Genomic DNA, 25,918 nt, shown 5'->3' on the forward strand with positions numbered 1-25,918 from the left:
TTCAGAGCTTAGCAGTATTTTCTAGACACTGCATGATGATTATTTTTGATTTACAATTCTTCTTAGTTATTTTAGATGTATATTTTAGCTTGCACAGACATCAGTTATTTTGGCGAACACGTCTGGACCATGGTCAGGGTCACAAGCAGTCCCAAAAGCGGTGCCAGGCAGATGTGGCTGTTGGTGTGTGGAAGGCTGAGGAAGGTCTAGGCAGATATAAGATGGAGTCAGGACAAGATGGTGCTACCTTCGTTATCTCATGGGTGGTCAGGGTTGGCAGCAAGCTATTAACTCACTGAGCCGTCCATTTGGACTGTTTTGTTGTTGTTTTTCTATGTCTTCCCTTAGAGACAGGGCCTCCTGGAGCCCAGAGAAGCCTGAACTCACCGTGTAGCTGTGACTGACCTTGAACTCCGTATCCTCTTGCCTGTTTCCTAAATGCTGTAAGTACAGGCACGGGCCACTATGCCTGTCCCACCTAGGAAAGTTTGGATGCTAGGGGGCTTAGCACCAGTAATCTTTTGGTACCAATATATGTGAACATTGTTTCACATAGCCAGTCTAAAAGGTTCTTTCTAGAAGTTATGACTAGGAAAATCTGTCTTTTAAAAATTTTAAGATGTTAAATATATCCAACTCAAAAAATACTTTAATATTGGGCTGGAGAGATGATACAGCAGTTTGGAGCATTTTCTGCTGTTACAAAGGACCCAGGATTTATTCCCAGCATTCATATGGTGACTCACAATTGTCCGTAACTGGTTCCAAAGTATCCGAGACCCTCTTGTGACTGCCTCAGGTACTAGGGACACACGTGGCATATGTACATGCATCTAAAACATTTATATACATAAAATAAATCTTAAAAACACTTTGCATATATTTTAATAGAACACATTTTAATTTTTATTTTATTCTTTGATGAATATGGGTGTTTGCTCTCTTGCCTGGTGTCTGATCTTTTAACGTCTTAGTCATCTCTTCAGCCCCACCTCTTCAGTATTTTAAAAGAAAAGTGCAGTCAATCAGTGGTGGCACATGTCTTTAATCCCAGCACTCGGGAGACAGAGGCAGGCAGATCTCTGTGAGTTTGAGGCCAGCCTGGTTTACAAAGCTAGTTCCAGGATAGCCAGAGCTACACAAAGAAATCCTGCCTTGGGGAAAAAAAGAGAGCGAGAGCAAGATACAGAAAGCTGGGTGTGATGATGCATGCCTCCATTCCCAGCACTTGGGAACTGGAGTCAAGAGCAGTGCCATGGGTTCAAGGTCAATCTAAAAAGAAAAAGTTTAAGCTTAAACTAGTGACAAACTGAGACGAAAGAGCTTTCAAATCAAGGAACAGTCTTCACGGACAGCACAACGTGTCCTGCCAGCCATTTAAGTCATGCTCACAGTGTTGATTCCTGTTATCCACAACTTTATCTGGCATTTGTTGGGGAGGAAATCCAAGGCCTTTGAACATGCTCAGTATGTGCCCTACTACTGTGCTGCGTGTGCTCCAAGACCTATTATCAACCACCTTAAGTTGTTCTCAAACTTCTGTCTCAAACCTATTTTCAGAGTTTAAGCCAAAGGACAGCCCAGTTGTGCAAGATATGACTTGCCTGGCATGGGCCAGCTTGATCTACATAGTGAGTTCCAGGATAGCCAGGGTTACACAGAGAAACTCTGTCTTGAAAAAACAAACAACAAAAAGAAAACATTTAGTAGAGGGCTCCCTTACAGTTTCAGAGGTTCAGTCCATTATCATCATGATGGGAAGCATGATGACATGCAGGCAGATGTGGTGTTGGAGCTGAGAGTGCTACATCTTGGCTTTCAGGGAACAGGAAGTTGACTGACAGTCACCCTGAGGGGAGCTTGAGCAAAAGAGAACTCAAAGCCCACCCCATAATGACACACTTTCTCCAACAAGACCACACCTCTTAATAGCGCCAATCTTTTGAGGGGTGCATTATTGTGGAATATTACTTTAACTGGGCAAAGATGTGTTACATTTGTTTATGCTGCATTTGTTTAACAATGTATTGATGTGTGTTTAATTATGTAAAGATGTATTGCATTTGTTTCACCTTGCCTACCCAAGGCACCTGATTAGTCTAATAAAAGCTGAACAACCAATAGCTAGGCATGAGAGGGATAGGCAAGGCTGGTAGATAGAATAAATAGGAGAAATCTAGGCTCAGAAAACGGAGAGGGAGAAGAAAATGGGGGTGGAACGAGAGAGGATTTGGGGAGATGTCTGGGGCCAGAAGGCAGGCAGCCGCCAGCCAGCCAGGAGAAGCAGCGAGAGTAAGATACAGAAGGGAGCAACGTTAAGAGCCTCGAGGCAAATGTAGATGATGAGAAACATTAATAGAGCTAAGGCCGAGCATTCATAACTAGTAAGTCTCCATGCCATGATTTGGGAGCTAGCAGGTGGTCCTAAAAGAGAAAGCCTGGTATAGGCCATATTCTTTCCAACCACCATAAATTTCACACTAATCACGTTGTTACTATTAATCAAGAGAAGCCTTGGCTAGAGGACGTTTGAAGTAGATTTGTATGTTATTATTTTATTCTATGTTTTTACTCTCATGAACGACTGTGTACCACATGTATTCCTGGTCCACAGAGGCCAAAGGAGTGAGTTAGAACTCCTGGGACTGAAGTTATAGCCTGTTGTGAGCCACCATGTGGATGCTGGGAATTGACCCCAGGCAAGACAGGGTTTCTCTGTGTTACAGGCAGCCAATGCTCTTAACTCCTTAGCCATCTCTCCACGATTATACTTACGTTTTCCTGTGTAAGTATGTGCGTGGGGGTGAATATAGGATTACAGCACATGTGTGGGAATCAGGACAGTCTGTGGGAGTCTGTTTTCTTCCTCCATCTTGTATATTCTAGGGATACAACTCAAGTCATTAGACTTGGCAGCAAATGCTCTTACCTGTGGAATCATCTTGCTGGCCCTTAAAATAAATTTTGTATCTAACTCCTTGATTTCAAGAAGATAAGTTCTTGAGGACTTTCATATTTTTCTAGTATCTTGGCAACACATTGTGCTTGGCACACAGTACATGATTAATCTCAAGATAGCCATCTCAGAAGTTATTTTCATTATCATATCAAAAGAAAACAAGCTCCTGCAGGTCAGCTCACACACACACACACACACACACACACACACACACACACACACAGTCTTAAAAACAATATTCTTTTACTATATTTGGCAGCTTTAGGGCTTAATGGCAAATGTCTGTCTTTTTTTTTTTTTTTAAACTGTAATCTTTCAGGGTGCTTATTTTTCAGGAATATTCTACATAAGTTTCCACAAGCTATGTGCTGTTTTTATAAGGTTCAATAACATGAAAAAAGAGAACCAAGTTTTTTTTTTCACTTGAAATAAGTTTTCTCATATTCTTTACAATGAAAATTTAATTCGGTTAGTGGGTTCTTCTTAAAACTTGCAAGTATTTTTCAGTGCACTGTATGCAATGTGAGACAAGCACAGTACAACAAACTGAAACTACATTCTATTGTTATGAAATAATGTACATGCATTCCTTCGCAACAAGTACTATTGTGGCTTTTTCCAGAATATTGAGATGTGCAAATATTTTAAGTCAGTTGTGGTGACTGACACGTTGCTTTCTTGTGTTTCCTTTTTTATTTGATAATGGTGTAACTTGCAAATGTAGCTGCGTTTGACCTTAAACTAATGAGCCTCCTGGGATTACAACAGGGAAAGATAACCTGGCACAAACTTCTTTTTTGTAGCAGTCAAGTGTCTACGAAATCAGACAGTAGATCACTCTTGTCATTATAGTAGTTGGGAGCCTGAGGCAAGTTGAGACCAGCCTGGGCCATATAGTGAGATCCAGTCCCAACAAACAAACAAACAAACAAACAAACAAACAAACAAACAAAAACAACCAAACAAAAACCTACCAAGCCAAAGAACCTGCCTGGAACATTTTGCCTGGCTTTGAAACCATCGTGAGAACACGCATGCACTGCCTGCAGATCGCGTCCAGGGTTCCAGTTCTAGCTCTAACTAGCACTGACTTGCTCTGCGCTTGAACCTCAGTCTTCTGCTTGTAAAATGGGACGGTCATGGGGACTTTCTGAGTCCAATCCCGACGTCACGGAAAGCTCGCTCTGGCTCCTGCTTTCCTGTGAGGGTCACGCAGGAGGACGGCGGCGGCGGCGGGAGCACCGGCCTCGCTCCTCCCTGGAGCGCGACGAACACTGGTCGGTGGTGGGCTTGGCCCTGGCGCGCTGGCGAAACGCTCCGGCCGGCCGCCGCTCCCTGCACTCTGGTTCCCGGAGCGCCTGGGGGACCCAGTTGGCGGCGACACCGGAGGGGGGCGGGTCAGGAAGTGGGGGCGCGGCAGCCGGGAGCGGGCCGGGGCGGCCGCGGCTTGGCAGACGCGGAGGTTTGGGAGACTCGGGGCCGCTCGGCAGCCGGCGGGCCACCCGGGCCTCCGCGGAGACGATGGCGAAGGAAGAAGGTGACGGCTGCAGAGCGCCAACTGCCGCGGCGGGCTCGGGAGAGGGGCCGGGGCCTGGCTGCGGGCCGCGGGGAGCGGGGCGGGCGGGCGGGCGGGCGGGGGCGCGCGCCCCCGAGTTTGCAGCGCACCCGGGCGCGCGGAGAGAATGGCCCAAAGTTTCGTCTCCCGGAGTGGGGCGCCAGGTGGAGCCTAAAGTTGGGAGTGTCAGAGAGGAAGCCGGCGCGGAGTGGCGGAGCTGCGGGTCCCGATTGCTCCGCGCTGGAGAGCGGGACGAGCTTGGGTGGGTTCGGGTGGGAGCTTCGGGTGCAGCCTGCGAGGGCTCGCACCCCGCGCGAGGAACTGAGGCAGGGGTCCGGGATGGATGCGCAGAAGCTGACGGAGTTCACTTGTGCTGCGAGGGATGATGAGTCGCAAAGGGCAGGGGCGTGCAAGTGATTTTAGGGGACAAGGAGGCCAAAAGGACCTCTAGGGTTAAAACTGATGGACTGGAGAGAGCTCTGCATGCCCCTCAGGAACAATGTCAAGAAAATGTTTCTTAGCCAGCAGTATTTATCCAGAGTGGATGCCCACCCTGAGAGAAAAATAGGAAGCGGCAAGATACTAAGTAGCCAGTGATAAATAGTGTAAAAAAGTATTTGTGGCACAGTAACTTCGTGGTACGTGTGTGCACGACTGAGCTCTTAGATGCCCCTCGCTTGGCTGAGCAGCCAGACGCTGCCTTCTCCAGGAATGCAGTTTCTTACCTTGCATAGTGGAGTTGTGAATGTGATCGTTAGTTCATCGGATTTAGATTTAAGTCGTTGAACCGAGGGTACAAGAAGGGAGCTTGCAGAATTCAATGGAAAGCCATTTTTCAAAAGATTATCAGAACTGTAGTGCTGACTGGGACTTGATCCTGCCCTTGAGGTCAGGATTTAATCATTTCTCCTCTTCCTGCAGTTCTCATTAAAATTCACCCACATTTAAGATACCTAAAAACAGCCTCGAAACCAATAGTTTGTAAGGAAGAATGTGATTCCTCGTTTCTTGAGTTTTACCTGTGGTTGCTATGTTATCATTGGAAAACCAATTTTTTTTTTTTTTTTTTTTTTTTTTTGGTTTTTCGAGACAGGGTTTCTCTGCGTAGTTTTGCGCCTTTCCTGGAGCTCACTTGGTAGCCCAGGCTGGCCTCGAACTCACAGCGATCCGCCTGGCTCTGCCTCCCGAGTGCTGGGATTAAAGGCGTGCGCCACCACCGCCCGGCTGGAAAACCAATTTTTTTGTAAGTTTTATTTTTGTGGCTAGCTACAAGTCTGTGTGGGAAGGTTGACAAACCAGTTTGAATGCCCTAGTGAACACATTCGAAAAAAAAATACACACTGCTAAAACTTGATACTATAAATATGCAGAAATGCCATTTAGGATGTTATTATGCTTAATAGCTATGATGTCGAACTTGTTTAAAAGACTATCATTTTGTAAAAATATTTGGCTATAAACTAAGGATTTTTGGTAATCTAAAAAATTAATGTGTTTTATTTGGGACAATTAGTGGGTGGCAGTTTTATTAAAGTATGTTGTTTCCTTCAACAAATTTTTAATTCCATGGCTAGGCCTCTCCTCCTTTAGGTGTTGGGATATAAGACAAAGAGTGAATAAATATTTATTGAAATGACGTGTGTGATGATATTTACAGCAGTATCGCCCTGAGTACTTTCTGTTTACATGTTTTGTATTTGTTATGTTAAAATTAGGCCAATCTATATGTTTTTATTTGAATCCAGGTGCTATTTCTAGCTTTTGACTTACTCACAGGTACTTGGAATCTTTTTGTTTTCCAACTGTCTCTCAAAGTAATATTCTTCCAACATCTTTCTTGATGCAGTAGAACTTTATTGGTGCTTCATATATGCTTCCTGAAACAAACATAGGGCACACAAAAGGAGCAGTAAGCTTTTCTCCTGGACTCCCCCTGTCTGTTCTGCAGGCTTTGGTAGACAGTGTTAACATTTCTCCTGCACCCTCCTGGTCTGTTCTACAGGCTTTTTTTTTTTTTTTTTTTTTTTGGTTTTTCCAGACAGGGTTTCTCTGTGTAGTTTTGGTGCCTGTCCTGGATCTCGCTCTGTAGCCCAGGCTGGCCTTGAACTCACAGAGATCCGCCTGACTCTGCCTCCCCTGAGTGCTGGGATTAAAGGCGCGCTCCACCACCGCCGGGCCTGGCTTGTTCTACAGGCTTTGGTAGGACAGTGTTAGCATCTCTCCTGGGCTGTCTATTCTAGGTGGACATCTAGAAGCCTGTTTGTAGCTGTTAGTTCATGTGACCATGATGGGGTGAGAGATTGAAGTAGCAGATTATTCTTGTGGATATGTAACCATCATTTGGTTTGTCGGGTTCTCTATAATGTAACCTGTGGAAAAGGGAACTCGATCTCGTCCCAGATATTGCTTTCACCCTTTGCTGTTTTTACCCCCGACCCTTGCTCAGTGTCAGCACAAACCCAGGGTCTAAGCTTTGCTGCCTAACCTCACCCCCATGCCTTTAGTTTCGTCTTTCTGTGTCAAGTTACATGAACAATAGTAGAAAGGAAGTGAGAAATTTACATTCATTTAGTTTTTGTTTTTTAGTACCAGGCAAAAGCTTGGTTTTATTGACAAAGTTTATGAATTGGCTAAAATACATGTTCTTTTTGCCAGGTTGTTCTTTTTTCCCCCCCTTTTGTGATCCATCTCTCCAGCTACGAAACAGGGTCTGTGTAGCTCGGGCTGGCCTGGAACTGGCTTTGTAGGCCTTCAGCTCACAGAGATCTACCTGCCTCTGGAGCGCTGGGATCATGGTGGTGAGTCACCACACCCAGCTCAGGTTGTATTCTTTTTTTGCTGGCATATTTGTTTTGTTTTGTTTTGATTTTTGTTTTTTGAGACAAGGTTTCTCTGTGTATCTCTGGCTGTTCTGGAACTCGCTTTGTAGACCAGGCTGGCCTTGAACTCAGGGAGTCGTTTGCCTCTGTCTCCGGAGTGCTGGGACTAAAGGCGTGTGCCACCACCACCAAGCTTTGCTGCAACAATTCAATGTAACTAAACTTGACATTAAAACTCAGTGATTTTTTTCTTTTTACTTATTTTAAAAATATTTTTCTTTTATTTTTGAGACTGTAATATAAATTAATTACTTCCCCTTCCTCTTTCTCTTCTAAAACCTACTCTATACCCTTTCTTGTTCTCTTTCAAATGTATGGCCTTCTTTTTGCATTAATTGTTGTTACATGCACATATATATATTCCTAAATATAACCTACTCAGTCTGTGTAATATCACTTGTATATGTGTTTTTAGGACTGACCCCTTGCTGTTGAGTAACTGATTGCTGTGCTCTTCCCTAGGGCAGACCGTTTCTCCCATTCTCAGCATTCTTTAGCTGTCTTTAGTTTTTTGTGTACGGTTGAGGCCTGGTGGTCTTTCCCTGTCCACGTTGGCATGTCCATTATTGCTCTTTTTCTGGCAGTCATGTTGGTGAGACTGTGTGGGTGTACCCTCTGACATCCCTGGGAGACACAGTGGCACAGTAAAGACCTTTATCCTCTGGCTCTTACAGTCTTTCTCCCCCCTCTTCCACAGTGTTCCCGGAGCCTTAGGTGTGGAAGTTGTTCTGTAGATGATCTGTTGGGCCTGGCTCCACAACTCTGCGTTTTGATTGGTTGTGGTTTTCTGTAATGGTCTCTGGGGCAAAGAGACCTTTCACTGATGAGGAGTGAGGAGTGCACCATGGGAATTTAGAGTGTGGTTAGGAATGGTGGTGCCCTAAAAGGAGGTGAGAATTAGACTGTGAAACTGAACCTACTCATGTACAGTTCACTTTTTATTACTACACTATTATTCAAAGACATTTTAGTAAGCATGAGTTAGCTTGGAAACAGTTTTAGAATGTATTTGTTTTATTCAGTTTTCACAGTAACGCTAAAGAGTTAACTCTTTGATCAGCGTAGCTCATTCTCATTGCTGCTGATTCCATTCTTTAGTTTCACATTTTATAGCTTGAAGACATAACTATGGAAAAGGGAGAGAAATAAAAACCTGGGCCACATTGTTAACTTGACAGGGGCACTCTGGTCTTTCATAGTAGTTATTATCTCACAAGATAACTTTAGGAAAGGAAATAGTTACATTATCCATGTCAAATTCCTGTTTAATTTGGAGTATCTTATTTTCTTTTTTAAAGGTTTTATTTATGTATTATGTATGCAGTGTTCTGCCTGCATGTTTGCCTGCACGCCAGAAGAGGGCACCAGATCTCATTACAGATGGTTGTGAGCCACCATGTGGTTGGTGGGGATTGAACTCAGGACCTCTGAAAGAGGAGCCAGTGCTCTTAACCCCTGAGCCATCTCTCCAGCCCCCGAGTCTCTTATTTTTTTTTAATTTGCAATTTAGCTTACTGGTTTAGTAACTTCTATATTACATTTTTTTAAAAATTAGAGATAGAAATGGTAAGAATTTTGGTATTAGGGCATTTTAGATGTTCCCCTATGTATGATGGGACAGAAAACAAACACCTACATTTGTCAGCTCTGTGAGATTCTGCAGAGCTTTCAGGATTGTGCTGTGGAGAATGCATGGCTTTCAGCAATAGAGCCTTTGTCTAGTATGCTCAGGACCCTTTGTTCAGTCCCAAATCCTGGAAAGAAAAATAATGGTACATGCCTGTAGTCCCAGCATTTAGAAGGCTGAGGCAAGAGGGCCAGGAGCTTGAGCCTACTCAAGAGCTTGCCCTTAAAAAGAAGAGGGGCTGGGCAGCAGTGGCGCACACATTTAATCCCAGCACTCAGAAGGCAGAGCCAGGTGATCTCTGAGTTCGAAGCCAGCCTGCTCTACAGAGCAAGATCCAGGACAGGCACCAGAAACTTCACAGAGAAACTCTGTCTGGCAAAACAAACAAACAACACACAAAGAAGAAGAGGGAACAGAAAAAAAGCATACTTTTATGATTAATACAGTATATTTTGATCAAAAATTAACCTACAAATGATGGATTTGATAATCTTGGGTAGCTGACATAATAAGGCAAAAAATAGCCCTCAAAGTTTTGGGAAAAAATTAACTTATTTTGGAACATTTTAAAAGAACATCATTTCCGGAGAAGAATTTGTAAGCTTCTTTATCAATTGGACTCTCAAAACTTGAGTGGCAGTGGTGGTAGGGAATACACGTTTGTTGTTTCCGTTCGTGTATACTAATGACAGTTTGGGGAAGAGGCACAGATATGAAAAGTGACTTCTGGCACTAATGGGTCTCATATGACTTGTTTTAGTCACATGACTCCCAACATTTTTCTCTTTATAGAATCATAGACGATATGCTTGATTCCTTCAGAATCAAAGTTGTACCTTTTGTGCCACTTTATCAACCAGGGAAGCTCATTAGAGACGGGGCTTGGGGATTTCTACTGGGATCTGGCCATGTCGATAACCTTTGCTTATTTATCACATAGCAAAGTTGGTCCATTTGAGGTACTGAAGATTGATGTACACATTGCAATAATGTCTTAAATGTTTTAAGGATCATCTGTAGAAGTGCGCCAAAGGAAAAAACCAAAGACTTCAGGAAGTCAGGAAACCAGAGCAGAGAAGAGAAGTGGTACCCCGGTTCCTGTAAGAGCCCCGAAATGTAAGTCACATGGACTGGGTGAGTTGCCTGGGTGGTAGTGCACCAGCTGGGAAAAGTAGGTTTTCATCATTGAAGCATGTGAACTTTCAAAAATTACTTCTTTTGTTGTTTGTGTTTTGAGGTGTTGAGGACTAAATCCAGGGCTTGTGTATACCAGTTAGATAAGCACTCTGCCACTGAGCATACCCCATCTTATATAAAGATATTTGGAGATTAAATTCATGCTTAACACAATTCATTTTTGATCTAGAGCAACCCCTAAACTTTATAACTTTACAGTAGACATTTATATCTTGTTTATGGTCCATGTTATGGCCATGATATGACAAATATTTATTTCTGAATTATGTTACATGTTTTAGTCACAGGTTGGCTGGTTTAGCTTCATGAACCAGGAAGGAACAGCCCTTATTTGGGACATGGTTTTGGAGATGGAGGAAAAGAGCAGGTAGAATCATACAGTGCCCCTTGGAGGTTCTGGTGGATTGATCCTCTGTTACTTGTTCTTCTATTCATGGTCCAAGCAAGTTCTAGTCAATCCAGATGAGAGGTTACAGAAACACACCATGACTGCTGAAACAGAATGCTTGTGATCATGAGTAGAAATACATAATTTTCCATCTCTATTCATTCATTTAATTTATCACATTGTGGATCAAGCCTAGGGCTTTGAACATGTGGCTCACACTATCAGTGAGCTACATCACCCTATAATCCTTCTGTAAGGAAGGAGAAAATGGTTGGGAATATTAACACAATCTTACTACATTTTATCCCTTTCCTCATAAATATTTGCCCCTGTCTCTCAGATAAAACATACCCTCCCCTCCCCTAAGGAAGACATTCAATCTTATTTTGTCTTACATCAGTTTTAAAATTCAAGATATCTTTTCTACATCAGGGCCAGGTAGGACTCATTCTGAGTTTCAGACTTATGAAATAAAAATACAAGTTATCTGCAGTATGTTATAGTCCTCAAAAACACCCCATGCCCAATGGTTTGCTTCAAGGATTTACAAATCTTATAATTGTCCTTAAAGCTATAATTTACTATAGTGAATAACACAAAATCAGCATGGGCAAAGGCCTTTTGGCTAAAGTGTGTAAGACACATACTTCTAAAATTCCTCTCCTAGTGGAGTCATATAGGACATTCTTTATGTCTTTGGCCTTAAATGGTGGCGTTTATATTTGTATCAATAAGTGAAGCTCATTAGAGACAGTGTTCAGGGTTTTTACAGGGAGTTGGCCAAGTAGGTACCTTTCACCTATCCTCTGTGTAGCTAGAGTTTTCCTGCCTGGCCCACAGTCAGGACAAATCTCTGTCACCTGCCAGTCCCACAGCCACTCAGACCCAACCAAGTAAACACAGAGACTTATATTGCTTATAAACTGTATGGCCGTGGCAGGCTTCTTGTTAACTGTTCTTTTATCTTAAATTAACCTATTTTTATAAATCTATACCTTGCCACGTGGCTCATGGCTTACCAACATCTTCACATGCTGCTTGTCATGGCGGCGACTGGCAGTGTCTCCCTCCGCCTTCCTGTTCTTTCTTTTCTCCTCTCTGTTAGTCCCACCTATACTTCCTGCCTAGCCACTGGCCAATCAGTGTTTTATTTATTGACCAACCAGAGCATTTGACATACAGACCATCTCACAGCACCTCTGACCAAATTTTAGACTCTCGGAAGAAAGCATAAACAACATTGTACAAATAAGGTAAGCACAGTAAACCACACTTATCAAAGAATGGTAGACACTCTGGAAATCAAATTCCTGGATGCCAGCCAAGAGCCTTGCTAATTCTTTTCTGTATGTGCCCTCTCTCAATATACACCGTTAGTGTGATATTGTAAATGCCTCTGTTTGAAAGGAAGCATCTCCCAGGCTTTATCACATGTCCCATAGCAATCCGGAAATCTTGCTAAGCACAAGATCTCCTTACCCTAGGGTAGTTAATCTTTGGTGTTTCCTGTTGTGTTCTTTGGGAGTTCCTTGAAGCTCATTTTCCCTTGTGGTCCTTAACCTTGTCTCCTAGAGACTTACCCTTCTCTATTATCTTCCTTACCTGAAGAGGGCATTAGACCTATGTCGCACATAAGGGCCAAACAGCTTTCTTCTTCTTTTTTTTTTAGATTTATTTATTTATTATGTATACAGTGTTGTGTCTGCAGGCCAGAAGAGGGTACCAGATCTCATTGTAGATAGTTGTGAGCCACCATGTGGTTGCTGGGAATTGAACTCAGGACCTCTGGAAGAGCAAACAGTGCTCTTAACTTCTGAGCCATCTCTCCAGCCCCCCAAACAGCTTTCTAAGGTTGCTTCCTGCCTATAGAAAGTTAAGGGCTGATATATATTTGCTCAAACAAGTCAAGGTGCTGTATGGTGGTGCACACCTGTAATCCCAGCACTCAGGAGGCCAAGGAAGGAGGAGCGAGAGCTCAAGGCTGACAGCAACACAGAGTGTCACCTTATCCCAAACAAACATACAAGCATGTTATACAGTGGCAAACATTTGATAATATTGTTGCTGTGAGTAGTTGCAGTTGTTTTTATTTTTTAAAAATGATTTATATTTTTATTTCTGTACATTGGTGTTTTTCCTGCATGCATATCTGTTTGAGGGCATTGGCTCCCCTGGAACAGGAGTTAAGGGCCGCTGTGAGTCTTCTAGAAGAGCAGCTAGCACTCTCAATTGCTGAGTCTTCTCTCCAGCCCCCATTTTTAAAATTTACATATATATGTGTGTGTGTGTGTGTGTGTGTGTGTGTGTGTGTGTGTGTGTGTGTGTGTGTGTGTTTGAATGTTTTGTCTGATTGTATGTATGTGAACTTCATGCATGCCCTGTGACTGTTGAGACTGGAAATGTGTGTCAGATCCCCTGGGAATGGAGTTGTCAGCTGCCATGTGGGTGCTGGCCATCAAACCCCAGTCCTCTGGAAGAGCAGCCTGTGGTCTTAACCACTGAGCCGTCTCCCCTGCCCTGTTTTTATTCTTAGGTATGTATGGGTGTGATGTCTGCATGTTGGTACGGGCATATGAGTGCAGGTGTCTAGAGAGGGCAAAGGTGTCAAATCCCCTGGATCTCGAGTTACAGATAGCTGTAAGCCACAAGAAATGGGCGTCGGGAACTGAGCTGAGGTCCTCTGGGAAAGCAACAAGTACTGTTAACCACTGAGCCATCTTTCCAGCCCCTGCTTAGCCGTATTTCATTGTTGGACTCTGTCATAATTGTTTCTTTGTTGGGCATTTGGGTTGTTTTCAGTATTTAGTTACAAATGTTCATGCTGTGAACTTTGTGGATGTATATTTTTATTTCTTGTGGGCAAACCTTTTATTAACCTAAGTTTTTTTCCTCTTTCTTTCTGTTTCTGTCTGTCTGTCTGTCTTTTTCTCTCTCCCTTTCATCTTCTTTCTTTTTTCTAGACAGGGTTTCTCTGTGTAACCCTTAAAGTCTTCTGTAGACCAGGCTGGCCTTGAACTCAGATCGCCTGTCTCTGCCTCCTGAGTGCTGGGATTAAAGGTGTGCACTATCATACCCAGCCGTTTTTTAGAGTCAAGTCCTCACTAAGTTGCTCTTGCCGGCCTCAAGCTCTTGAGCTTTTCTTCACCTCAGTCTCCCAAGTAACTGGACTTGAGGTTTGCAACTTTGCCTCTACCTAATGAAGCCTTTGGGGGTGCCTGTCAAAATTAAAAAGGCCTGTAGCTTTCCAACTCTGCAGGTCTTAGTGGACTTAGGAGCCTGTCTGCAGGCAGATCTGAAAAAGCTGTTCAGCCGCTCTGAGTGTGTTGTACTTTGGGGAAGGATGTAAATATTTGTGGCTGTGGAGACAGATGGTCAGTACTATTTTATTATTCATTCCCAAACATGCGCTGTTTTTCCTAAAAGTGGATTACATCTCCTTCAGTTGCCCTTTGATTTGGACAGCCTCATGGAGGTAGTGTCTTTCCCTGTCCCAGTGAGAGGCAGGCCTGTGACAGGGTTGAGCCTGTGGAATGTGAGTGGAAGAGCAGTAGACTAGCTCTGAGTACAGATTGTCTGCTTCCTTGCTCTGTTCCTCTGTCATGACTCTAGCAGGGCTCTAGCAGGCCCAAGCATGGCAAACACAGGCAGGAGCTTGGCAAACATGGCCTGACAGGTTTTGCCTTTTACCCTTCTCCCCCTCGATAAAAACCGTTAGATTGCATTCCTAAAGCTAGCCACCAAGGTCCTTTCCCTTATTTGGCCGCTGACTCATTCCTGAGACAAAACACCAAGGTCCAGCAATCAAAATTCATTATTTGGCTAATCTGTCCAATCAGGGTTTACCTGCTCACCCTAGCACGGTCTCCCCTTTCTCTCTTTAAAAACCCACTCCTGCAAAAACACCTGCTTGCTGCTCTGCTGAGGTTCACGGTCTGCTTTTGCAGCCTCCCCACCCACGACTTGCTTCTCTGGGGTAATAAATCTTTGTGCTGAGAATTTGGTGTCTCTGTGTGCCCTGTACCACCTGCCAGGGGCCTGTCCTCCCTTACAGTGATGACAGCATGTCCCAGACAGGGAGGGAAACTTCTTGTGAAGACACGGGAAGACCAAGAACAAAGCTGAGGTCTTGAATTAAGCAGTAGCCTGAATTGGAGTTATGGTTGACTCAGAACCCATGTGTTGCTTGTGGTGGTGGTACAGTCCTTTAATCTCAGCACTCAGGAGGCAGAGGCAAGTGCAAGTGGTCTCTCGAGTTTGAGGCCAGCCTGGTCTACAGAGTTCCAAGATAGCCAGGGCTACACAGAGAAACCCTATGTTTTGGAAAACAAAAACAAAAGAACCCATGCATAATAAAAGTGAGAAATAAAGCTTTGCCTTGTAAGGTATTGATATTTTTAGTTTTTGTTTTTGTTTTTAAGATTTATTTATTTGCTATACATAGTGTTCTGTCTGCGTGTATGCCTGCATGCCAGAAGAGGGTGCCAGATCTCATTAAAGATAGTTGTGAGCTACCATGTGGTTGTTGGGAAGATACATGCTCAACTATGTTCATAGCAGCATTATTCATAATAGCCAGAAACTGGAAACAACCTAGATGTCCATCAACTGAAGAATGGATTAAGAAAATGTGGCACATATACACAATGGAGTACTACTCAGCAGAGAAAAACAATGACAGCATGAAATTTGCAGGCAAATGGATGGAACTAGAAAATATCATCCTGAGTGAGGTAACCCAAACCTAGAAGGACAAACATGGTATGTACTCACTCATAAGTGGATACTAGATATAAAGCAAAGAATAATCAGACTACAACCCACAGAACCAGAGAGGCTACATAGCAGGGGGGACCCTAGGATGACTGTGGCTTGTGATAAGTTTTGGTTTTACTCAATTACTGGGCGAGCCTCAGTGAAACATTTCACTATTTGTACTGTATCAAGCTGATAATAGGAAAAAAGAATAAATAAATAAATAAATAAATAAATAAATAAATAAATAAATAAATGAATAAGATTGATTTATTTACTGTACATAGTGTTCTGTCTGCATGTATGCCTGCACGCTGGAAGAGGGCACCAGATCTCATTACAGATGGTTGTGAGCCACCATGTGGTTGCTGGGAATTGAACTCAGGACCTCTGGAAGAGCAGTCAGTGCTCTTAGCCTGTGAGCCCTTGAGGCTTTTTTTTTTAAATTAATAAAATCGTTTGTGACCTGAGAGAACCAACTTTCATTAAATGCCCTCTGACTTCCACACGCACATGGTAGCATGTATATACATAGACATTTTTAAAAAGGTATATAATTGAAATGTTAAGAAACAACAACACAAACTGTCACATGTAGTACTGATACTGAAATGTATGAGATTTATTTTATTTTCTATACTTGGTCAGCATTTTAAAACTGAAAGATTTATCTGATTGTGCTAGTTTATGACTGACAACTTAATTGAGAGTCCTAGCCTTTGTTGTTTATTTTACTTATTTAGAAAGAGGTCTTGCTTGGTAGCCCACAGCAGCCTAGAACCCATCTATTTGTGCTTTGCCTGCCTTGACCTCTGTACTGCTGGATGATGGGCATTACTGTCATCTTCAAACTGAATTTTCAGTCATTTATTTACTTATTCATTGTGTCCCCCCCACCCCACCCCAAGACAGGGTTTCTCTGTGTAGCTTTGTGCCTTTCCTGGAACTCGCTTTGGAGACCAGGCTGGCCTTGAACTCACAGAGAACTGCCTGCCTCTGCCTCCTGAGTGCTGGGATTAAAGGTGTGCATTTCTTTTTTAAGGGTTAGATATTAGGCTGTCATTACTTCTGTTGCTTTATATATTTATGAAAGTACATTTGTTTAGCACAATAATAACATCTGGTATCTGCTGTGCTTTTAGCATGTACTAATCACTAAATGCTTTGGGAATAGGAAATATGTAAGGAAATATGTGTGTGTGTATTACATATGTGTATATGATTCATATATTTGTGTTTATATGTAATAATTATATATTGTAATATCAGAGCTAGTAACTTGAAAGAACCAGGCATATAACTGTGATGTCAGCACCGGGAAGGTGGCGGCAAGAGGACCAAGAATTGAAGTCAAGCCTGCGCGTAGTGACTTTTAGGTCAGCATAGTTACATATGACCCTGCCAAAAAGCCAGGTGAAACCAAACCAAAACCAAATTTTAAGACAGTTATATCCAGGCTGGCCGTAGTGAGTCCTTGTCTGAAATTTAATCCCAGCACCAGGGAAGCAGAGGCAGGTGGATTTCTGTGAGTTCCAGGCTAGCCATAGTGAGTCCTTGTCTGAAAAACACCACCAATAACAACAACAACAAAAAACCCCAAACCATAAAACTAATAATTGATTTATTCAACAGTTTAAAAATATTTAGAGTATTTAGGTTATTTTTTATTTAGAGATGTATATTTTATATGATAAAGAGTAACTTTTGCAAACACTAAGTTTTGTTGGCTTTTCAGTGATAGGGATTGAACCTGGGCATTGCCCTTTCTAGGTAGCAGCTAACACTGTGCTAAGCCTACAGCCTTGAGATTCTTGTTTAACTGATCTAATAAATCAAAAAGTTGATTTCCCCAAACTTGTCTGCCATTCAGTACCAGAGCAGTGGGTGTCGTGCCTTTGGGACTTTGCTCCCTGTCACAGCTGTAGTGAGACTGCATCCTCCTGTGTGCAAAGTCCAGATGTGTTCTGTGCTGAGGACTCCCATGCAGACAGTTTCCTGTGCATCCTTCTAAGACAGAACCATCAAAACTCATTGAAGTATATATAATATATAAAGGACTGTTGTTTATAGTATGTGTACAATTATTCTTGAAGGGAAAATATATCAACAGTAATTCAGAATGAGAATGTTTTTTAGATATTAGTGCATTACTTTTAGATATTAGTAATTCCTTGATTACTTTTAAAATCAATGCACATTTTTTTCTCATGTTTTTATTTGTTTGCTTTTTTCAAGACAGGATTTCTTTCTGTAGTTCTGGCTGTCCTCTATAGACCAGCCTGGCCTCGAACTCAGAGATCTGCCTGCCTTTGACTTAACCAGTTTCAGTGTATTGTTCTTTAATTTTAAGCATATTTACCTTGTTGTGAAACAAATCTCTATAGTGTGTTCATCATGTAAAATAGACTTTAATTAAAACCTTTTTCTTGGGCAGGCAGTGGTGGCACACGCCTTTAATCCCAGCACTTAGGAGGCAGAGGCAGGTGAATCTCTGTGAGTTCAAGGCCTACAAAGTGAGTTCCAGGACAGCCAGTTACACAGAGAAACCCTGTCTCAAAAAACCAAAAAAAAAAAAAAAAATTTTTTTTTCTTCTTAGTGCGTGCGTGCATGCGTGCGCGTGTGCGTGTGCGTGTGCGTGTGTGTGTGTGTGTGTGTGTGTGTGTGTGTGTGTGTGTGTGGACATCTGAACACACATAGAGATCAGAGGACAGCTTTTGGTAATTATTTCTCTCCTTCCACCATGTTGGTCCCAAGGATTGAACTCAGGTCATCATGATTGGTGGCTAGTACATGTCCCCACTAATGCTTCTCTCTGGCCCCTAGCCTTTAGCACCTCTTTCCCTTGTTGGCGTTTTAATTAGTGTGACACATTTGTTACAGTAATAACTCCTGATGCGTTACCCTCAAATAAAGCCCATCCTTTTTCAGAGGCTCTCACTTTTGGCCTTACGTCTGCTTGCTCTTGCTGCTATGTTTTTTTGGACTCTGCTCTGACAGTTTCTTAGGTTTTTGTTCTGGTGGCTCTGACATCCATCTGTCCTTTCCATCTCCTCTGCCTTCCTTTGCTTGTAGTGGGGATTAACCCAGGGCCTCACAGATATCCAAGCAAGCTTTCCAGGAACTGAGCTCACGGTTGGAAGAGCCCTGGTCAGGTGTCCTGCAGGATGAGTTTGACATTCCTCATGCTTAGACTGGGTTATGTGTTTTGGGGAGAAACCATTGAGTTGGGATGTCATTTTAATCACTTCGTTTCAGGACCATGAATTACTTTTTGATTATCGTCAATATTCTTTTTCAGATGTGTCGTTTCAGCGCTTTGCAAAGATATTTATTGGCTGTCTTGCAGCAGTTATTAGTGGTATGATGCATGTTTTCTACTTATCAGCATACCATGAACGGAAATTTTGGTTTTCCAACAGGCAGGTAAGAAGAAATTTGTGTAATGTGTTTCTTTGGGGGTCATATATATATTTGGTAGGTGTGGCAAGTGCCATCTTAATTATAGGTATTAGTGAAATGTTATAGAAGCTCTTTTGAGACACAGTTACAGTATCAACCTTAAAATATGTAATAAGCTGGCATGGTGGCATATACCATTAATCTTAGCACTGGGGAGGCAGAGGTAGGCAGATCTCTGAGTTCTAGGCCAGCCTTGTCTACATAGCTAGTTCCACACTGACCAGGCCTGCATAGTGAGACCATCTCAAATAAAATGTAATAAGGTAATTTGTAAAGTAGAAATTATTAGGGTGCTCTCCTTAGATATTATCTGGGACTGCTTAAGGAAAATCTGGTTCAAGTGTATGAGAACTGGCTGCAAGAGGCACCAGACCAAAGAAGGACGGGCCGATCCAGTTGCAGAGAAGATGTGTGGGGGGGCTCCTGTAGAAGTGAGTCGGGACAGTAGCAAGACAAGTGAGACCTTGAGATTGGAATCCAAAGGAAGTGGAGATAAAATGGTCAGAACAGTGCTAACTTCTTTCCAACGGAATACACTGGTTTATATAAGCTAATACCAAGGACATCAGGCACATTCGTGGTCCTAATGTAGGTAGCATGTAGGTCCAGGTAGCACTCTAATAGTTCTGTTTATAATATGCTAAGAAACGGGGAACAGATCAGCGCTACTCAGGAGAGCCTGGTCAAATCAAGCTAAATCTCTCTGGGGACTTGCAGTAAAGTGTGGTGGTATTGGTCAGCCTCTTAGTAGTTTTGGTAGCTCATATTTCAGAAAGTGGATTTCAACATTAAAATAATTGAATGTTTAGGTTATATAATTACATGTATTTAATTTTGGAATTAGATTGTATAGTTGCAATTTTGAGGTAAGGTTGAAGATAATAAACAAATACAACAGGATTTACATTTTATTAAAATTTTAAATTTTAAAATTACACTTATTAATTTGTGTATATGTGTATGGTATGACAAGTGTCTTGATCCACTGAATCATCTAACTGGCTCCAATAACAGTATTAAGATGTTGCCTCATGTTTAATGTTTGGTTTTAAATTTTTATTTCACAGAATCCTTAATCACTCTAGTTATTTTTGAAATTTCATCATTTGACCTTTGAATAAATTCTCTCTCAAAGTTCACTTGACTATATGGAGTTTTAAAGTTTTGAGTTCGCAATGCTGCTTTTTGTTTGTTTAGAATGTTTTTGGACACTGATTTGTATAAAAGAATGAATATGAACACTTTTTACTGAGTAATTACTGACCATGTCTGTATATTGGTTTAGTAGCCTATACTTTTTCCTTAAAAGTCTGTATCTTAAGATGGGCATATATCCACCTTTAATCCCAGCACTCAGGCTGAAGCAGGTGGAGCTCTGTGATTTCAAGGGCAGCCAGGTTTACACATAAGTTACAGAACAGGCAGGACTGTACAGCAAGATCCTCTCCACAAAGAAAGAAGAGAAAAACATAATCTCTGTCATTATAGTTGTCCATGCCAAGTGTAGGGAGGAGCAAGATCCTGTCCCACCAAAGAAAGAAGAGAAGAAATAATCTCTATTGTTATAGTTGTCCATGCCAAGTGTAGGAGCCCACCCAGGAGCCAGGAGAAGTAACCTCCCCTCCGGTTCTGCAAGCCGGCAGTCTGGAGTGTTTAGGATCATTGTATTGTATAGGCAGAACTGAGAACAGCAGAGGTTGGAAAATGGAACAGGTGTTCTGAAGAACATATAATCACAGTAGTGTATACAGATGAAAGACATTGGCATTGAGAGCTTCTTCAAAACTTGTAGAACCTACTTTAGACTCAGTCTACATTTTAGTAAATTTATTTATTTATTTATTCACTTTCAAGATCAAGTTTCTCCGTGTAGCCCTGGCTGTCCTGGAACTAGATCTGTAGATCAGGCTGGCCTCAAACTGAGAGATCACTTGCCTCTGTCCGCTGAGTGCTGGGATTAAAGGCGTGCACCATCACACCCAGATGGTTAGTAAGGTCTTTATGTGTTTCATATGCACAGGTAATTTAAAAGATGGTGATTAGTGTTTCATTTTTGAAATCTGGCAAAGAAACAAATCTGTTTTTGTTGTTCTTTTGTTTTTGAGACAAAGTCTCACTCTGTTAACTAGGCTAGCTGGAAGCTCACTATATATAATCTAGTCAGGTCTCAAACTCATAGTGGTCTTGCCTCATCCTCCTGAGTGCTGGAGCTAGAGACTTGAGCTACCACACCCAGCTGGAAAGAAATCTTCCATTCCCCCAAATAATGTTTTGTTTTGTTTTGTTTTTTGTTTTTTTCGAGACAGGGTTTCTCTGTGTAGCTTTGCACCTTTCCTGGAACTCGCTTTGTAGACCAGGCTGGCCTCGAACTCACAGAGATCTGCCTGCTTCTGCCTCCTGAGTGCTGGGATTAAAGGCGTGTGCCACCACTGCCCGGCCTTGTTTTGTTTTTGAGACAGGATTTCTCTCTGTAATCCCGACTATCTTGGAACTTGCTTTGTAGACCAGGCTGGCCTCGAACCCACAGAGATCCAGCTGCCTTTGCCTCCTGAGTGCTGGGATTAAAGGTGTGTGCTACCACTGTTCAGCCCCAAAAATAATTTTAAAAGAAATTCACTTAGGTCTGTCTTCATTTGGACTGCTAAAACAAAAGACTACAAATTGGGCTGGAAGGCCAACATAAGTCACAAGCAGATTTAGTACTTGGTGAGGACCTGCTGCTTGCCCTCTGTCTGTCTTTCTCTCTCTGCCCCGCCCCCTACTTTCTAAGACAGAATCTCACTGTAACACTGGCTGGCCAGGAACACACAGCTCTATCAACCTCGGCCTCGAGAGTGCTGGGGTTAAAGGCGAATGCCCCCAGGCCCAGCCCAGGACCTGCTTCTTGATCCATAGGTGACCATCTCACTGTGGCAGAGGGATGAGGGAACTCCAGGGCCTCTTTCAGAAGGCTGTGTCCTCATGGCATTCCCACCTTCCAAATGCCCTCTTTCAAATACTGCCTAATACTAGGGATTAAGTTTCAACATACAGGATTGATCCCTGTAGAGGCACTAACATCCAGACCACAGCAGTTTCTAAATGGGAGAGGGCTTCATTGACCTGGAAAACATTTCCTCTTGGAGACTCACAGTGGAGAACATACGGAAACGGAAAAGTTTTACAATAAAGAAACTCAAAGGACTGTTAAATCCAGTTCTTTTCAAAACATAACTACAGAACTATTGGTATTTTTACGTTTCTTTAAAGCAAAGTCTTGTTTTGTAGCCCAGGCTGGCCTTGAACCCCCAGTCCCCCTGTTGGACCCTTTAATGCTAGGATTGCAGACTTGAGCTCCAAACACTTACAATTTTCATTTGTATTTATTTATTTATCTGCATGTATGCCTGCATGTCAGAAGAGGGCATCAGATCCCATTTTAGATGGTTGTGAGCCACCATGTGGGTGCTGGAAATAAACCTGGGTCTTCTGGAAGAGCAGCCAGTGCTCTTAACCACCGAGCCATCTCTCCAGCCCTTATCATTTTGTATGCTTTTAATTACTGTATTTTTTTGGTTCTTTATAGTTGAATCTTAGGCTTCTTTTCTTTCTGATGTGGCGATTGAACCTGCAAGCCCTCCACCATGGAGCTACACACACGTCCAGCCCCTTAGCACTGTGAATCTCGCTTACCTGGCAAACACTGATTGAGACTCTGGTTCCTCAAATGTACCTGTTAAGGCCTCACTCTTCTCAGTATTTAAGGTTATGTATAGTCACAGAAAACACTGCTTTCAGCGTAAGTTTATCTTATCTTGGACTTTTGTTTTTAGTGATTTACACTTTTTGATACAGAGTCACACTGTGTAGCTCAGGCTGGTCTCAAAGTTGATCCTCCTGCCTCCACCTCCTGAGTGCTAGAACTATGCCTGACTTTTATTTTAGATTCTGACACTTCAATTTATTGTCATTACCTTTTTACTATTATTGCTGTTTTTTAGGATATTCTTTGGGTTTTCCTTCTAGAATTTCCTTATGTGTAACATATGGTGATATATCAATTATAATTCATTTGAAACCTTAAGTGTTTTCACTAAGATGATTGCCAGACTATGGAGAAATTCAATCTATGAATATGGTAATTAAGGGAAATTCCAATATCTCTTGGAATAAACTGGTGAATCTTTGTCATGTCAATTTAAAATATGAAGGAGACAAACAAACCGAACCCAAGAAGGTGAGGGGAAAGGAAGAGTACACCTGACATTTAACCCTGACATTTCACTACTTATCTCATTGTAGGAACTTGAACGAGAAATCACATTTCAGGGAGACAGTGCTATTTATTACTCCTATTATAAAGACATGTTAAAGGCGCCTTCATTTGAAAGAGGTATGATCCACCACAGCTGTGATTGTAGTAATAGTGTTGTTCGAAAATCAAACCCTCTTCTTAAAGATGAAGAGCTTTAGGATGTGGGGATTTGTCTCAGAATGGAGCTTATTTTTCTGTATGTACGTGATAAGAAAGTTGGGAAACGAGGCAGCTCGTGTTGCCTTTGAGTGCCTTTCTGTTCATATTAATTGTGGTGACTAATGAGTGATGTGTCGAATCGTTGTCAGAGCAGAGCAGTAACCTGCAGAGAAATCTTTGTATATTTAGGTGTTTACGAGCTGACGCACAACAACAAGACCGTCTCCCTGAAGACTATCAATGCTGTGCAGCAGATGTCTCTGTATCCCGAGCTTATTGCCAGTGTTCTCTATCAAGCAACTGGGAGCAATGTATGTATTTCTTTTGTATTTTATTATTTCTAGGTTAGATTTATTTCATATGTGTGAGTGTTTTGTTTGCATGGTCTGTATGTGCAGCACATGTGTGTTTGGTGTCCTTAGGGTTCAGATCATCTAGAACAGTGGTTCTCAACCTCTGGGTCCTGACCCCTTTGGAGGCCACATATCAGATATCCTGCATACCAGATATTTACATTATGATTCATAACAGTAGCAAATTTACAGCTATGAAGTGACAGCAAATTAATTTTATGGTTGGAGGTCACCACGGCATGAGAAACTGTTATTAAAGGGTTGCAGCATTAGGAAGATTGAGAACCACTGGTCTAGAAGTTACAGGTGGTTGTGAGTCACCTTGTGGACTCTGGAAATTGAACTGAGGTCCTCTGCAAGAAGAAAAACTGCTCTTAACCACTGAACTCTCTCTCTAGACCTCGTTTCCACTTTATTGTCTGTTTTCGTACGTAGTTATGTATCCTCAGGTTGTTTAACATCGTCCTCTTTATCATTCTTTTCTTTTTGCCTTTAGGAAGTGATTGAACCAGTATATTTCTACATTGGCATTGTTTTTGGATTACAAGGAATATATGTTACAGCTTTATTTGTTACAAGTTGGCTTATGAGTGGCACATGGCTAGCAGGAATGCTTACTGTTGCGTGGTTCCTAATTAATAGGTATGAGAGGTTTTTTTATTGATATTTACAAAATTTTGTTCCAAAACTATTCTCATCCTTACAATTTTCAGCTGTAATCTGCAAAACTATTGATTGTTATGCTGCATGGTACAGTTTGGGTAGGATTCCCCTGAGGGCCTAATCTAGATATATGATCACTTACAAAGCAGGTCTGGGAGCCTGGTGGTAGTGACGCACATCTTTAATCTCAGCACTTGCAAGGCACAGGTAGAGCTCTGTGAGTTCAAGGCCAGCTTGGTCTACAAAGCAAGTTACAGGACAGCCAGGACTGTTACACAGAGAAACCCTGTCTCGGGGGTTGGGGGTGGGGGCTGGGGGTGGGGGGGAACCAAAAATACAAAAACCAGGTCTGGGAAGATGGTTCAGTGGTTAAAGCATTTGCTGTACAGCAGGGAACTAGAGTATGGATTCCCAGAACCTGTGTAAATGCTGGGTTGATGTGGGGCTGCCTGTAACTCCAGCTCTCAGAAGTCCCCCAGAGCAAGTTGGTCAGCCTGTCTTGTCATTGGCAAGTTCTCCGCTGATCACAAGACCCTACTTCCATGAGTAAGGTGGAGCACAGTCAAGGGAGAGTACTGGTCAACCTCAGGCCTCTTTACACATGGCTATACATGTGCTCCCATGCACATGACGGCACACACAGGTGTATGCATGAGGGTAAAATAAAGCAGAAAGCTTTCTCTAGCTGAGAGAAGTGGTGACATTAAAGAGATTCAAAGATGAGTAGGAGTCACTGGGCCACAGCTGGCTTGAAGCGAAGAGAAACCGAATCCTGTAAGCGTGTAGTAAGCATGTGAGAAGACTGCTTGCTGCTAAGCCTGATGACCTGAGTTTGATCACTGGGATCATATGGTGGGCCAAGAGAACAGATTCCTACAGATTGCCCTGTGACTCCAGCTGGTATACTGTAGCATGCACCTAGCTAAGTTTTAGGTATTCCTGGTCTATTCAAAACCTTGACTCAAAAAAACTTCATTCCAGCCTGATATAATGGTGCACATCTTTAATCCCAGCACTCGAGAGGCAGATGCAGGTGGATATCTGTGAGCTTGAGGCCAGCCTAGTCTACAGAGCGAGATCCAGGACAGCCAGGGTTCTTACACAGAGAAACCCTGTCTCAAAAAAAAAAGAAAAAAGAAAAAAAGGATGTTGTTTTACAGTAAATAATCCAAGAGACTGCAAGAATGTCATTGACAGATGTCTTTTATAACCTAATCTTGGAGAGAGCATAACATCACTTTGAATATATATATAAAATGACAACATTAACACCAGAAGCCAAGAACCACTAAGACCAATTAGTACTCTTGTCATTTGATCATTAAATATGTATCACCACATTTAAGGAAGAAGCCTGGAAAGCCTATTTTTCTTTTCTGCTGCTAAGGAACAACGTATAGCTTTTTACATGCTAGTCAGGGACTCTCCCACTGAGCCAGTTCCCAGGGGGGTTTATTTTTGAGACAGAATCTTGCTGTGTTGACCAGGCTGGTTGTAACTTACTTTGTTGCCCAGTGTGGTCTCAGATGCACTGTCCTGTCCAGCCCTGGGATGGCAGACATGCCCCATGTGAGGCTGGAGAGTGAACCCAGGTTTTGGGGCATGTTAGGTAAGCACTCTGCCAATGGAGTG

At 42.4% G+C, this 25,918-nt stretch overlaps 1 protein-coding gene across 3 annotated transcripts in view; it reads left to right on the forward strand.

The window, feature by feature from the left end:
• Positions 1–4,360: 4,360 nt before the first annotated feature.
• Dpy19l4 (dpy-19 like 4) overlaps positions 4,361–25,918 on the forward strand; it is a 64,676-nt gene continuing 43,118 nt past the window's right edge. Inside the window, exons 1-6 of one of the 3 annotated variants that reach the window (XM_006974933.4) lie at positions 4,361–4,496; positions 10,029–10,136; positions 18,657–18,781; positions 23,099–23,189; positions 23,460–23,581; positions 24,120–24,265. In XM_006974933.4, coding sequence (XP_006974995.3) covers positions 4,481–4,496; positions 10,029–10,136; positions 18,657–18,781; positions 23,099–23,189; positions 23,460–23,581; positions 24,120–24,265 — 608 coding nt within the window. In that variant the 5' untranslated portion in view covers positions 4,361–4,480. The remainder of the gene's footprint in view (positions 4,497–10,028; positions 10,137–18,656; positions 18,782–23,098; positions 23,190–23,459; positions 23,582–24,119; positions 24,266–25,918) is intronic. The other 2 variants (XM_042270845.2, XM_076563899.1) reach the window with 2 other exon arrangements.

This window comes from Peromyscus maniculatus, chromosome 2 (assembly GCF_049852395.1).
Source record: "Peromyscus maniculatus bairdii isolate BWxNUB_F1_BW_parent chromosome 2, HU_Pman_BW_mat_3.1, whole genome shotgun sequence".
NCBI lineage: Eukaryota > Metazoa > Chordata > Mammalia > Rodentia > Cricetidae > Peromyscus > Peromyscus maniculatus.